The 13,508-nt window shown below is 33.5% G+C and overlaps 1 protein-coding gene across 1 annotated transcript in view; it reads right to left on the reverse strand.

Moving 5' to 3' along the window:
* Window positions 1-842: 842 nt before the first annotated feature.
* The window catches only part of LOC126886415 (luciferin 4-monooxygenase-like), a 48,132-nt gene continuing 35,466 nt past the window's right edge, over window positions 843-13,508 (reverse strand). Inside the window, exons 3-6 of the mRNA XM_050653352.1 lie at window positions 12,266-12,610; window positions 7,568-7,925; window positions 5,193-5,358; window positions 843-1,026 (exon numbers count right to left, since the gene is read on the reverse strand). Of these exons, the coding sequence (XP_050509309.1) occupies window positions 896-1,026; window positions 5,193-5,358; window positions 7,568-7,925; window positions 12,266-12,610 (1,000 nt within the window). The 3' untranslated portion in view covers window positions 843-895. The remainder of the gene's footprint in view (window positions 1,027-5,192; window positions 5,359-7,567; window positions 7,926-12,265; window positions 12,611-13,508) is intronic.

Raw genomic sequence — 13,508 nt, forward strand, 5'->3', positions numbered from 1 at the left:
AAAGTAAACGACCGAGAGGAAGACCACAGATGAGATGGGTTGATGATATTAAAAGAGTAACCGGAACGAATTGGAAATATGTTGCTCAGGATAGAGACCGATGGAAGGAGTTGGGAGAGGCCTATGTCCAAACGTGGACGATAGAAGGCTAAGAAGAAGAAGAAAGTCAAAAATATTTTTTTTACAAAAATACAGTCGAACCCGCTTATTAGAGTACCGCTTATAGGAATATCCCGGTTTAAGGAATAGAATTTTGAGGTCTCCAAACGTTTCCATTTACTCCTTAATAAATTTAACTGCATACAGGAATACGTTTTTTTAATGGTACCCACAAAAAGTGATTTCTGGTTTATAGGACCTGTCGATAATAAACACTTTATTGCTTACTTTATCATGGGCACCAATTCTAACCTCCGCCAAACATTTACCGATCATAAAGTAGGTACTTTTTCATTTGTGTAAATATTCTTATTGCTCACCCACCACCCACGTCGTTGTCTGTTTGGATTTTTAGAAACAGTTAATTTAGAAGTCATAACCGCTTGTATATTTATAATAACCGCTTTATAATATGTATTATAAGAAGTTTTCCGGAGGGTAAAACCAATGTCAATTTTTTAATTATTATATTTTAAAGCAACAAAGGACTAATATTTTAGGTAACAAAAAAAATTAGTCTCAGATTACCGAATATTTTTCCAGAAAAAAATTTACATGTCTTTCTCTACATTTTACCTGTCTAATTGTTCAGTAATATAACAATCTAGATATTTAGAATTGTTGATTATTTAAAACTAAATCCAAAATTTTAAATTTTGAAAGGATTTAAAAGAAGAAGCAGATAAGAAACGAACACATTTATTCAGCTTAGATTAGGTACAAAAACATAGTTATGTTATAGTTTAGATTTATGATTTTTTAGCAATTTTCTTAATTCTCTTCGGAGGATTTTTCCTGCTAAATTTTTAGGTATCGCTGATATAAATATAACTCCACCTCTAAGTTTCTTCTGATGTGATACTTTTCCTGCAATAAAATTTAATTACTAATATAAAGATGCTAAGTAAATAATAATAGGAAAGATGCTAATTAAAGAATAGGACAGGCAAGAAATGCTTTCAACAAACTAAAAAAGTACTCTGTAGCAGGGACATTACAATGTCTTTAAAGATAAGACTTCTGAGATGCTACGTGTTCTCCGTATTATTCTATGGGTTGGAGTGTTGGAGGCTTGGACATTAAAGAAGGATATTTTGGACAGATTAGAAGCCTTCGAGTTATGGGCCTACAGAAGAATATTAAGAATAAGTTGGGTGGATAGTCACGAATATCGAGGTCTTGAGAAGAATGGGAAAAAATAAAGAGGTTTTAAATACAGTTAAAGTCAGAAAACTGCAATATCTGGGACATGTTATGAGGGGCGAGCGTTATAACTTGTTACAATTAATAATACAAGGAAGAATACAGGGTAGAAGGAGTCGCGGAAGAAGACGCATCTCCTGGTTAAACAATTTGAGAGCTTGGTTTAATTGCACTTCTGCTGATCTCTTTAGAGCAGCGGTATCGAAAGTGCGAATTGCCGTGATGATTGCCAACCTTCTTAGAGGAGATGGCACATGAAGAAGAAGAAGAAGAAGTAATTAATAAATCGATATAGGATTTATAATAGTACGGGATCCAAATATAGGTCGATCTGTACCCATCTGCTTGCCGGATGAAACATTGTTTTTATTAAATCTCATATATAGACAAATATTTCTAGCATGGGTTGCCTATCAAAATCGTGTCATAGCTATGCTTAAGGGGGGCCGTAGGGGTTGAAGTCAATATTTCAAGCACATTTTATTGCAAGTATGGTAGAATTATTTTATTTTTAAATTAAATAGGCATATTTATAACTCCGTCTACCGAACAGACGGAGTAATCAAGTGAATAAATCATAATATTTCTTCAAAATACCTTAACGCACGGCCTTGTACACAATGCCGATAATACCAATTACTGAATACCTTGTTATCGGTATTGTGTAGAAAGCCGTGCGTTAAGGTATTTTGAAGAAATATTGTGATTTATTCACGGGATTACTCCGTCTGTTGGGTAGACGGAGATAGTACAATTCATAGATTATTCAAGAAAAAACTCAAGGAAAAATATTGAAAAATAAGCCACGGTGGCAAATTTTTAAAGACATCTCAAAAAACAATAAATTTAACTGTGGGCATCAGAACTCATCATTGGATCATGGTAAACAAAAAACTCAAAAAGATTTTATTAGCTTATGAGTTTTCAAGGTAACGCTGTCGGGTTTTTGTTTTATCGAATTTTGACGTTTTGATATCACTCAGAAGTCAAAACAACGAATTTTTTGCAAAAAGGGGTGAAAATCAATATATTTATTATTGTTAAACAAAAAATAAGCATAAAACAAGAAATATCTCGACAGCGTTACCTCAAGGAATGTCTAAAGAAAATATATACAAAATTCCTGGTGGGTTGGTCAAGTAGATTTGAGTTACAATGTATACAGCCTTTGAAAAAATCAGTTTTGAGAAAAACGTGTTTAAAGTATTGTCAACTTTTATTTTCAATTTTTGAAGTTATACTTCTTTAGGCGCGATTGAGAGTAAAATTTCGTAATACTGCGCGCATGCGCACACAGACAGTATGGCGTTTAGTTGCTATCTTTCAAGTTATGTATAAACATATTAGTGCAAGGAATGGTGTGAAATGAATATATTAGTGTTTTTAGTAAATATATTTATTATAATTTTTGTGTCTTTGGATTTGTCTTCCTCAGGAGTAAGATAAGTATTATTAAAACATTTTATTGTATATTTATTATACTTCACCTTGTCTGTTTGTTACCGTGAATTGTCATTAGGTACGTCCGAACCGATACAGACACAGTCCCCGTAGCGTATTTGGTATAGCATTCGGCCAGAGATCGAGAGGTCTTGAATTCGAATCCGGAGCAATCCCATACTTTTTTTTTATTTTTTTGAAAGCGGTAAGCACAAAATTAGTTTGGTGTTAAAAAAAATAAAACAAACTTTTTAAAGTATATTTATTTTTAATAAATCATATAATAGAAGTAACTTCTTACGTGCGTACAAAGTACACACACATCCTTTTTTTGTCTGTCAAATCGTAAAGTGATGCATACCGGAATATGTTCTTAAATCGCGGAGTAATTTACAAACGAAAATGAGAACAGCTGTTGACCGTTTCCTACTACGCTCAAGCGCGCTGGCGCGAACTTGCCGCAAAGCTAGTCGAAAGTAGGGAGGTACGGAGATAGTGTTGAATATCCCTACCTTCGACTCGCTTTGCAGCAGGTTCGCGCCAGCACGATCGAACCTAGTGAACAACGGTCAACAGCTATCCTCATTTTCTTTTGTAAATTACTCCGCGATTCAAAAGATATTCCGGTGTGCATCATTTTACGATTTTACAAACAAAAATGATATTTAAAATAAAAGTTGACAATTCTTTAAACGCTTTTTCCTCAAAACTGCTTTTTTCAAAGGCTGTAGACATTGTAAGTCAAAAACTACTTGATCCACCCACCTGGAATTTTGTATATTATATTTTCTTTAGACATTTCTTGAGGTAAGGCTGTCGAGATGTTTTTTGTTTTATGCTTTTGTTTTTGTTATACAATAACAAATATGTTGAGTTTTACCCTTTTTGCAAAAAAAAATTCGTTGTTTTGACTTCCTAGTGATATCAAAAAGTCAAAAGTCAATAAAACTAAAAAAGAATGTGTGTGTACTTTGTACGCACGTAAGAAGTTATACTTCTATTATATGATTATATGATTATAAACGAAATTAATATACTTTTTATTTATATTTTATTTAAATATTAAATTAATTTATACTTAATACTTCTCAAACATTTTTATTAAAACAGTGCCAAAAATTAAAATAATAAAAAAATAAAACACACACAAACACATTAAAAATGCCACAAATGATTTCTGAACATTAATTGTCGGAAAATTTTTTAACTAAATACGTATTTTCTGAAAATAAAATTATATAATAAATATACTTACAATCATAAAATGTATAAAAAAAAAATAAAAAAATAAAAGTTTCTATTGGGATTCGAACCAACTTACCACGCGGCTGGTATTTGCGTTGTGTTGGGATTCACCCGCATTAAAACTGCGCTACAGACACAGCTTGTCATTATGTGCGAAGATCGTCTAACTAAACAGATTAACCTTTTGACATTTTTAACTTTGTAAATCAAATTATTTTGATTTTGAATTGAAATGATTTAGAATTGAAAAAATACAACAAAACATAGGGTAAAAAGACAATATATTAGGTGAATATTAAGGTGTAAAATAAAAGTATTACATACTACTTATGTATTTTGGTAGGTTCAAGGTAGGTATCGGAGCCCGTATAACGACTAATAAATTTCGCAATCAATTGCGTCGTGCGAAGTGGCTATGTTCAAATATCATAACAAAATTTGATCAACTATTTATAAAACACTTACCAGTGAAAGATTATTTAGCTTTGAATAAGCGAGATCTGCGGCACTCATACTAGGCACAGTTTGATGAGCTTTCACATTGGCATGCAACAATCATCTCTTCTATGTAAATAAGTCCAAAAATATAATATGAAAACTATTTAAAAAGGCAGTATAACCATTAACTAACTTTTTGTGTGTTGTTTCTCTTCCTACAAATTTTAAAACGCAACAAGCATACATTATAACCAAACCATGCACAGTCCCACAGCTGTGCCACAGCTGCCATATTGGATAATTTTTGTCATGTCATTTGAACATCCAATCAGAACAAAGTTATAATGCGCATGCGCCCGGTCGCTAGGTTTTCCCATATAAAATTTCACCGTCATTACGCCCGTAAAGAAGTATAACTTCAAAAAACTTGATAGCGTTGCCTCGAGAAACTCATAAGCTAATAAAATATTTTTAAATTTTTTGTTTACCATGAGCTAATGATGAGTTCTGATATCCACCGCAAAATTCATTATATTTTGAGGTGTCTTCAAAAATTTGCCACCGTTGGCTTATTTTTTAATATTTTTCTTTGAATAAAAAATTTAATAAAAAAAATGTTTCATCCGGCAAGAAGATGGGTACAAATCGACCTATATTCGGATCCTAGACTATAAGGGATGTAATGGGATTTATGTCTCTCTACTCACCTGCGACGAAATCTTGAAGTTCTTGCTCCGTAACAGCAACACCTGGCTTTTTGACAACAAAAGCAACCGGCAGTTCCCCCGCTAGCTCATCTGGAAGACCAACAACTCCTACGTCGAGAACTTTCGGATGGTGCAAAAGCAGTGCTTCGAGTTCTGCAGGTGCTACCTAAAATTATGAAAATGGTTATAGCTCTACTGTACCATGATTATTGTTAACTTATTGACTGTGTGGTTTGTCTCAATGTGTCCTAAGTGTGACCGTACTTGTCTCAAAATAAAAGTCTTTGATCACTGCGTGTTGCCAGTACATACTTACATATTGTACGGAAACTTTAACAGTAACCAATAAAATAAGTAACAAAATTTGTGTTACCCAAAGAGCCATGGAATACTCGATGTTAGGCATTTCTCGTAGGGATCGGATTACGAACAAGGAAATAAGACGGAGAACAGATACCATAGAAAAAAAATGACCCTTAAGTGCAACTGAGCGGGGCACATAGCTAGAATGTCGGACACCAGGTGGACATAGATAATAATACACTGGAGATCAAGGCAAGAAGCATATCGAAGCAGAGGTCGTCCGCCAACAAGATGGTCTGATGACATAAACCGGATCGACAATAATTACATGCAAACAGCACAAAACAGAAATACATGAAAAGGACTAAGGGAGACCTATATCCAGCAGTGGATAGATCTGGGCTGAATGATACATGACTGTGTGCGATGAAACAAGAACAAAAACAAAGAAAAATAACTAAATTTAAATAAGAAGTTAATAAGAAATCTGTACATAAACACAATAAATAAATTAAACAGAATAAAAATACACCCAGTGGTGAATCGTCAAACGGGTAATGGGAAATTCAATGGAAAATTCTAAATGGTTGAATTCCTGCTTTCCTAATTATTGTACATCAAAAGTCATCAGAAGTATGTATGAAGTATGTGGACTCAGTATAAGCAGAACTGGAGCTAATGAAAAGTAGATTCTTATTCAACAAATTCCAAATCAAATATTTCAACGTAAATATCCAAAAAAAATGAAGCACTTTTCGGTGAAAAATTATCACAACTAAAGTGGTCAAAAAGTTTTGTTTTTGTTTTTTTAACAAGTTTCAAGTATCAAAACTAAGCAAGTAAAGCTTAAAAGCTGTATACCTTACATCCGGGAAAATTCAAATTTTTAAGTTATAGGCTTCATAAGTATGATCAAATCTATTTCTTATGGGAAAACGGTTTTTCAAGCTCAATAATTCCTGTAATAGCTTCAGTTATCATACTTGATCTTAGATGCATAAAATACAACTTGTCAATACGTTTCAAACTCATGTTTAGTGAACAAAATCGGTTAAGCCGTTTAAAAGTTATTAAGCTACAAAAGTATAATCCAATTAACGATTATTCCCTAAATGGTTTATGTTGTAGTGGTTACGACGCTAATTTGATCTGGCAACGGGCAATCCAAGTTCATTTACCGGCCATCCCAATATTTTTTTCAATCTATTTCGAATAGAAAAAAAATCTTGTGTACATTCGACGAACACTAGATCATTTGGGAGATAATGCGACAAAGGCGACCATTTATAAAGCTTAACGTGTAATCGAGAAACATTGCATTCAACTTTATACATTCAATTTATAAATAACTTTGAAAAACTCGTGATACAAGAATAAAAAACCGCTAAACGCCGTAAAAATGAGTGGCGCATACAATATTCCAGCTACAAAAGATCTGATATGAATATTACGTGGCGCGAAAATATATTTTCATTTTGATGCAAACAAAATTCTAGTTTTATTTTAAAAGATTTTTTCATAATATTTGCTAAATTTGAAGTAAACGCGCCACAATAGAGTTTCAAAATTCAAACTGTATCAAAGTTTATTTTCAAAAAATATTTTAAAATAAAACTAGAATTTTGTTTTGCATCAAAATGAAAATACATTTTCGCGCCACGTAATACCTGTTCATATCAGATCTTTTGTAGCTGGAATATTGTATGCGCCACTCATTTTTTCGGCGTTTAGCGGTTTTTTATTCTTGTTTATTTTACAGCTGTATAGAAACTGACTTCATTTGTGGCAAGATGCAAAAATAGGAAACAAAAGCTGCCCCTTTCACCTGATTTTTGTCGATAAAACACTAATCAAAACACCACTTTACCGTCGAGTTGATACATAGCCCGATCAAGGAACACACAACTACTAAGTTGTTGTTTCCTGCTGAAGGAGATTTCATTCTCCTAGTCTGGACGATAATAATTCTGAACAAAATATTCTGCGATCATAATTTTATTAAATCTTCGTCTGTTATCACGATTCAAGCGGGTGTTCTAATTGCAAATCTGAATAAATAAACAAAAAATTACCTGAAATCCTTTATATTTGATAAGCTCTTTTAATCTATCAACTATAAAAATGAAATTATTCTCATCATAATAACCAAGATCGCCAGATTTAAGCCAACCATCCGCAGTAAAGCTGTCTCTTGTGGCCTGCTCATTTTTGTAATAACCTTTCATCATCAATGGTCCTTTTATACAAATTTCGCCTACTAGGTGAGGCCCAAGCGACTTTCCTGTTTCTGGGTCTCTAATTTTAATACTGGTAAATGTTGAAGGAGGTCCTGTAGAACCTTCTTTTCCCACGGCATCGGGCATACCAAGACATGCTGCCAAATATTCTGTTAAGCCATATCCTTGAATGATTGCTTTAAGGTTTGGTAGTCTGAAAAAAAATGTTTAAAATCGTGGCTCTTGCTGTAAGTGTTGTGCTTATGAAAACGCGAGTGGTGCCAATCTTATTCTTAATTTAGATCTATCAAAAAACAACATAATACCTTGGTAAGAACTGACAACCTCCGCTTACAAGCAGTGCTAACCAGACTACGTCTAGGACACCCAAACTTACACATTCATACCGTTACATATACCCGATATGAACTGTGTATCACAAGATGCTAGGTGATAGGTCTCCAATAAAACTTTTCTAAGAGACAATCTTAAATCTATACATATGTATCACAATGTAACATAATATCGTATGTAGTCGCTAATAACCTATGGTTGATGCAACATTCTTTTCTAAATAAAAAATGTGTAAAACTATAACTTAATACATTGATGGATTCGACCGTTACTTGATGGAAGTTGATTTTAACTAACAATAAAACACTGAAAACGTTTGTTTTCTATACTTCTACAAAATTTATTACAACTCTGTGACTACAGCTCTTTCGGCAGAGTGCCTTTCTCAAGTGATTTAGATTACAATGGGTTTGCCTTTTTAAAGTCTTTAACTGAAGAGGTTCAGGAGTGGGGAGCTGTTTGTCTCGAGTTGGTCATTCAGAATTATATCTGTATTTTTCAATTTATTAATTTCCATAGATTCTAATAAACATAGCTTAATGCCTTTATTTTGGATATGCAGAATTTGAAACTGTTCATTAAAAGAATGATTATGATCTATAAGGTGAAGTGCGTATGTAGAAGTGTCTGTTTTTCTATTGTTGAAAGCCCTTTTGTGTTTTATCCGTTTGTCAAAGGTTTTGCCAGTTTGACCGATGTAAGTTTTCGGACAGTCACCACAAGTTAGTTTGTAAACACCACTCTGTAGTTGTTTTATCTTTCGGCTCTTATTGTTCTTAATATATTGGCTTACACAATTTTAAACCAAAAACTCCATAAGAAAGCCCTGAAATTAGTCTATCCACCACCGTAGAAAGAACCCAGTACCTTCTTCTCTATCACATGTACTGGCAAGATAACAACAAAAATAGCCAGATACATAAAAAAAAGAAAGAAATAACACCAGCTTTCAGAACTAACAACAACTTAAGCAAATATATCAAGAACAATAAGAGCCGAAAGAGAAAACAACTACAGAGTGGTGTTTACAAACTAACTTGTGGTGACTGTCCGAAAACTTACATCGGTCAAACTGGCAAAACCTTTGACAAACGGATAAAACACAAAAGCTTTCAGAACTAACAACAACGTAAGCAAATATATTAAGAACAATAAGAGCCGAAAGATAAAACAACTACAGAGTGGTGTTTACAAACTAGCTTGTGGTGACTGTCCGAAAACTTACATCGGTCAAACTGGCAGAACCTTTGACAAACGTATAGCAGAACACAAAAGGGCTTTCAACAATAGAAAAACAGACACTTCTACATACGCACTTTACCTTATAGATCATAATCATTCTTTTAATGAACAGTTTCAAAGTCTGCATATTCAAAATAAAGGCCTTAAGCTATCTTTATTAGAATCTATGGAAATTAATAAATTGAAAAATACAGATATAATTCTGAATGACCAACTCAAGACAAACAGCTTCCCACTCCTCAACCTCTTCAGTTAAAGACTTTAAAAAGGCAAACCCATAAATCTAAATCACTTGAGAAAGGCACTCTGCCGAAACAGCTGTAGTCACATAGTTGTAATAAATTTTGTGGAAAGAAAACAAACGTTTTCAGTGTTTTATTGCTAGATAACTTAATACAACAAATTAAAACATTAATACGAAAGATAATACGAAAAATAAAATGTGTGAGAAAGTAAATAAAAATATATCAGAAGTAGTAAAAGAAGCAATAGGAAAAATTGGCCAACAAGCAAAACTAAAACACGAATGGTAGTCAAAAGTAATAAAGTAATAGGATATTCGGAATATGACAAACCTATACTGGGGTCAAACAGCAAGAGCAAAAATGGGCGATGAACTTATAGAAAGTGTGGAAATCTAAAAAGGTATCTTATCCTCACTCCTCTTCAATATTTGCTTCGAGGAAATATTTAAAACATGTTTGGATATGCAACAGAGGGCATAAAAATAAACGGTGAATTAAGGAATATCAGATCAGACTAGATCATGCCAACAACAAGGTGATCACTTGCAGTTCTTTCTTCTTCTTTTGCCCTTTAGTTCGTCCAATTGTGAACATAGGCTTCCCCCAGTTTCCTCCATTCGCTTTTGTTTAGTGCTTTCTATTTACAGTGCGTTCCTCCTATCTTTTTAATGTCGTCTCCCCATCTCATCTGAGGTCGTCCTCTTGCTCTCTTTCCTGTCCATGGTCTCCATTGTTGTATGGTGGTATTCCACCTATTGTCCGTTTGTCTAGCGTTATGACCTGCGAAGCTCCGTTTTAGCCTGGCTATATGTTGTCCTGCGTCTTTGACCTTTATTTTATTTCTTACCCAGTTGTTTTGCTTTTTGTCTGTTAATTTTACTCCTAACATTGCTCTCTCCATGGCTCTTTGTGTCTTCATTATTTTATCCATGTTTGCCTTGGTCAAGGTCCATGTTTGGCATGCGTATGTGAGAATTGGGAGTATGCACTAGTCAAACACTCTTGTTTTTAAGTATTGTTGTATTTTTTTATTCTTTAGGACCCATTTTAATTTCCCAAATCCTGCCCAGGCTAATCTGACCTTTCTTTTTACCTCCGATGTTTGGTTTTCCTTATTTATTTTTATTATCTTGTCATTGTTTTTGTTTTGGCAAAATTCATTTTTAGACTTATTTGTTCCGATGCTAGTTCGGTTAGCATGGTTTGTAGTTCTTCAAAACTTGATGCTATTACTACTACATCGTCTGCATATCTTAGGTGGTTTAGTTTCTTTCCATTTATGTTTGTTCCCATGTTTGTCCATTCCATTGTTTTGAAAACATCTTCCAGTGCTAATGTAAATAGTTTAGAAGAAATAACATCTCCCTGTCGCACTCCTCTGTTATTGGTATGGGTTTAATGGTTTCTTCCAGTTGTACTGTCATTGTTGCTTTCTTCTATATATTACGTGTTAGCATTCTGTATCTAGAATCTATTCTACAGTTGTTTATAGCTTTTTCTATTGCCCACATTTCCACGCTGTCAAATGCTTTTTCGTAGCCAACGAACGCTAAATGCGAATACCATATAGATCTGCACTTAGCGTTCGTTGATCACTTGCAGTAGCACAGATAAATTACAGCAGGCAATGGAAAAGGATAATGCAGTCAGTAAAGACTACGATCTTAGCCTTAACTTCAAGCAGACAAAATGGATGTTACGCGAAAAGCAACAACCTGCTCGACAGTTACGCATAAACAACGTACTAATTGACCATTTAGAATCTTGTCACCTAGGACCTTGGTACCAACGTTAATTCAAAATAAGAACATGCCACAGAAATTGAGGCGAGACTAGAACGAACTAGACTAGAGCAGTGTTTAATAATATGAAAAAGGTTCTAAATAGGCAAGGATTGGTTTCTTCCTACTTCTCTAGTTAAATGCTACATTTTTCCGATCTTACTATATGGTGCGAAGACCGGGATGTGGATATACATGCTCATTAAAAACTAGAAACATTCTAAATTTGAGTGTACCGATGCATTCATATTATATCCTGGACCGAACATATCACCAACACAGAGGTAATCCACAGAATTGGAAAAGAGAAAATAATCGTGAGCACAACTAAACAAAGAAAACTTGAATATCTCACATGTTGAGATACTATAAGAATCGTCTACTTTAATTGATTATCCAGGGATAAATAGAAAGCCGGCGGGGGCTAGACAGGACACTCGTGTCCCCAAAATCTGCGGAAGTATTGCGGGCTCAAATCTGTCGAATTATTCAGAAATCCCACAAGCAAGATCAGAATCGTGATGTTAATAGCGGACAGGGTACACTTAAGGAAGATGAAGAAGAAATGAACAAAATCAACAAAGAAAAGAAAGCCTACATACGGTGGGAACTTTCTATGAAATATTATGTCAAAGCCAAGATATTCCAGAGGTCATCGAACAGCCACTACGAAAGGTGCAGATTGGGCAATATACCAGATATACATATCAGGGGAGAAAATTCTACCGGTATTCTTCTAAAAAATAAAACAAATTGTACAGCTTCACAAGAAGATGGAGTAATAATTAAAACCATAAAACTGGAAGGTCATTTTCTGATATCAAAAATCCAAATTATTTTAGATTTTTGACATCCATTTTAATGATGATACTTGGAGCCACTTGTCAATACTGGAAATGGCACTACTCGTTGAATTTGCATTGAAAGCATACCTTTTCTTAAGGATAAGTTCAGTTTCTTTATTTAGAAGAGCAGATCCACTTCCAATTATTTTCAAGCTGGATAAATCGTATTTGCCTGCTTTTGGAGATTTGGCCAATAAAACAACTACAGGTGGAGGTAACCCTATGCTTTCAATTTGGTAGTCCTGAATTGTTTTGTAAAAGACGTCTTCGTCAAATCGGCTAACAACTAACATTTTTGTCTGTTGAGCTATACAAGCCAGAGCCAAAACTATGCCAGCTCCATGATAAAATGGCATTATTCCAAAAGTTCCTTTGGATGTCGTCGTAAATTTCCCGTCCACTATTGCATATGCTCCTTTGTAGACGGAGTCTCTAAAAAGAAAACATATAAAGTAGTTTTAAGTGATCAAATAGTCAAAAGTTTAACAACTTGATTCAAAATTTAAAAATATTAAAAAAAATGAGTATGGTTAAAATTTGTAATAATATCAGCGTCAAACACTTTTGGGAACTGAATAGAGCATTCCAAGCCTTTGACGTTTATGCCAGCGCTGGAAGATAAACGTCAAATATTTTATTTGTTTATATTTTTGTATCACATTTAGGGGAGTGCAATTAGAACGAAAACATGCATTGTTTCGGAAAAATTCAAACAAGCTTATATTTTTCTAAAACTTTTTTTGTTAGTTTATATACATGTTAAAGTAAAAAGTTCCACTCGCAGATTTGGCAGCTAATTGTTTATTAATTGTTTAAACAATAACAATTATTTTGTATAAATAATTTTAAAAATATCGATAAATTCATTATTTAACTTTGATCAAATATGTTTCTATTTTGTTTTTGATTATGCTGAATCCGAATATGGCATTTCAATTTGAAAATTCTTATACAGAAGCTCTTATACAGTGTGTCTGCGTAGCTAGGAACCACATGGAAAACTTTTTTATTATCAATTTTACGAAAAAAAGTTATTCTTAATAAAATGCTCTGGATAGTCAAAAATCTAAAACTTAACCATCAGATATCAAATTTTATCAATTTTATACGAGTTATGTCAAAAATATGAATTTCGGTAAAGAGTAAAGTACCTTTAAATTCCAGAATATCAAAAATGCTATTATGAAAAGTTGTTTGAAATTAGAAACTATGTCTAAATATACAATTACATCATTCTAATCGAAAACAAAATGTCAATTTTTTCTCAAATTACGGACACTCATCATCATTTTATTACAATTATGATAACTATTTTATTATCACTTTTACG

Source organism: Diabrotica virgifera, chromosome 6 (assembly GCF_917563875.1).
Source record: "Diabrotica virgifera virgifera chromosome 6, PGI_DIABVI_V3a".
NCBI lineage: Eukaryota > Metazoa > Arthropoda > Insecta > Coleoptera > Chrysomelidae > Diabrotica > Diabrotica virgifera.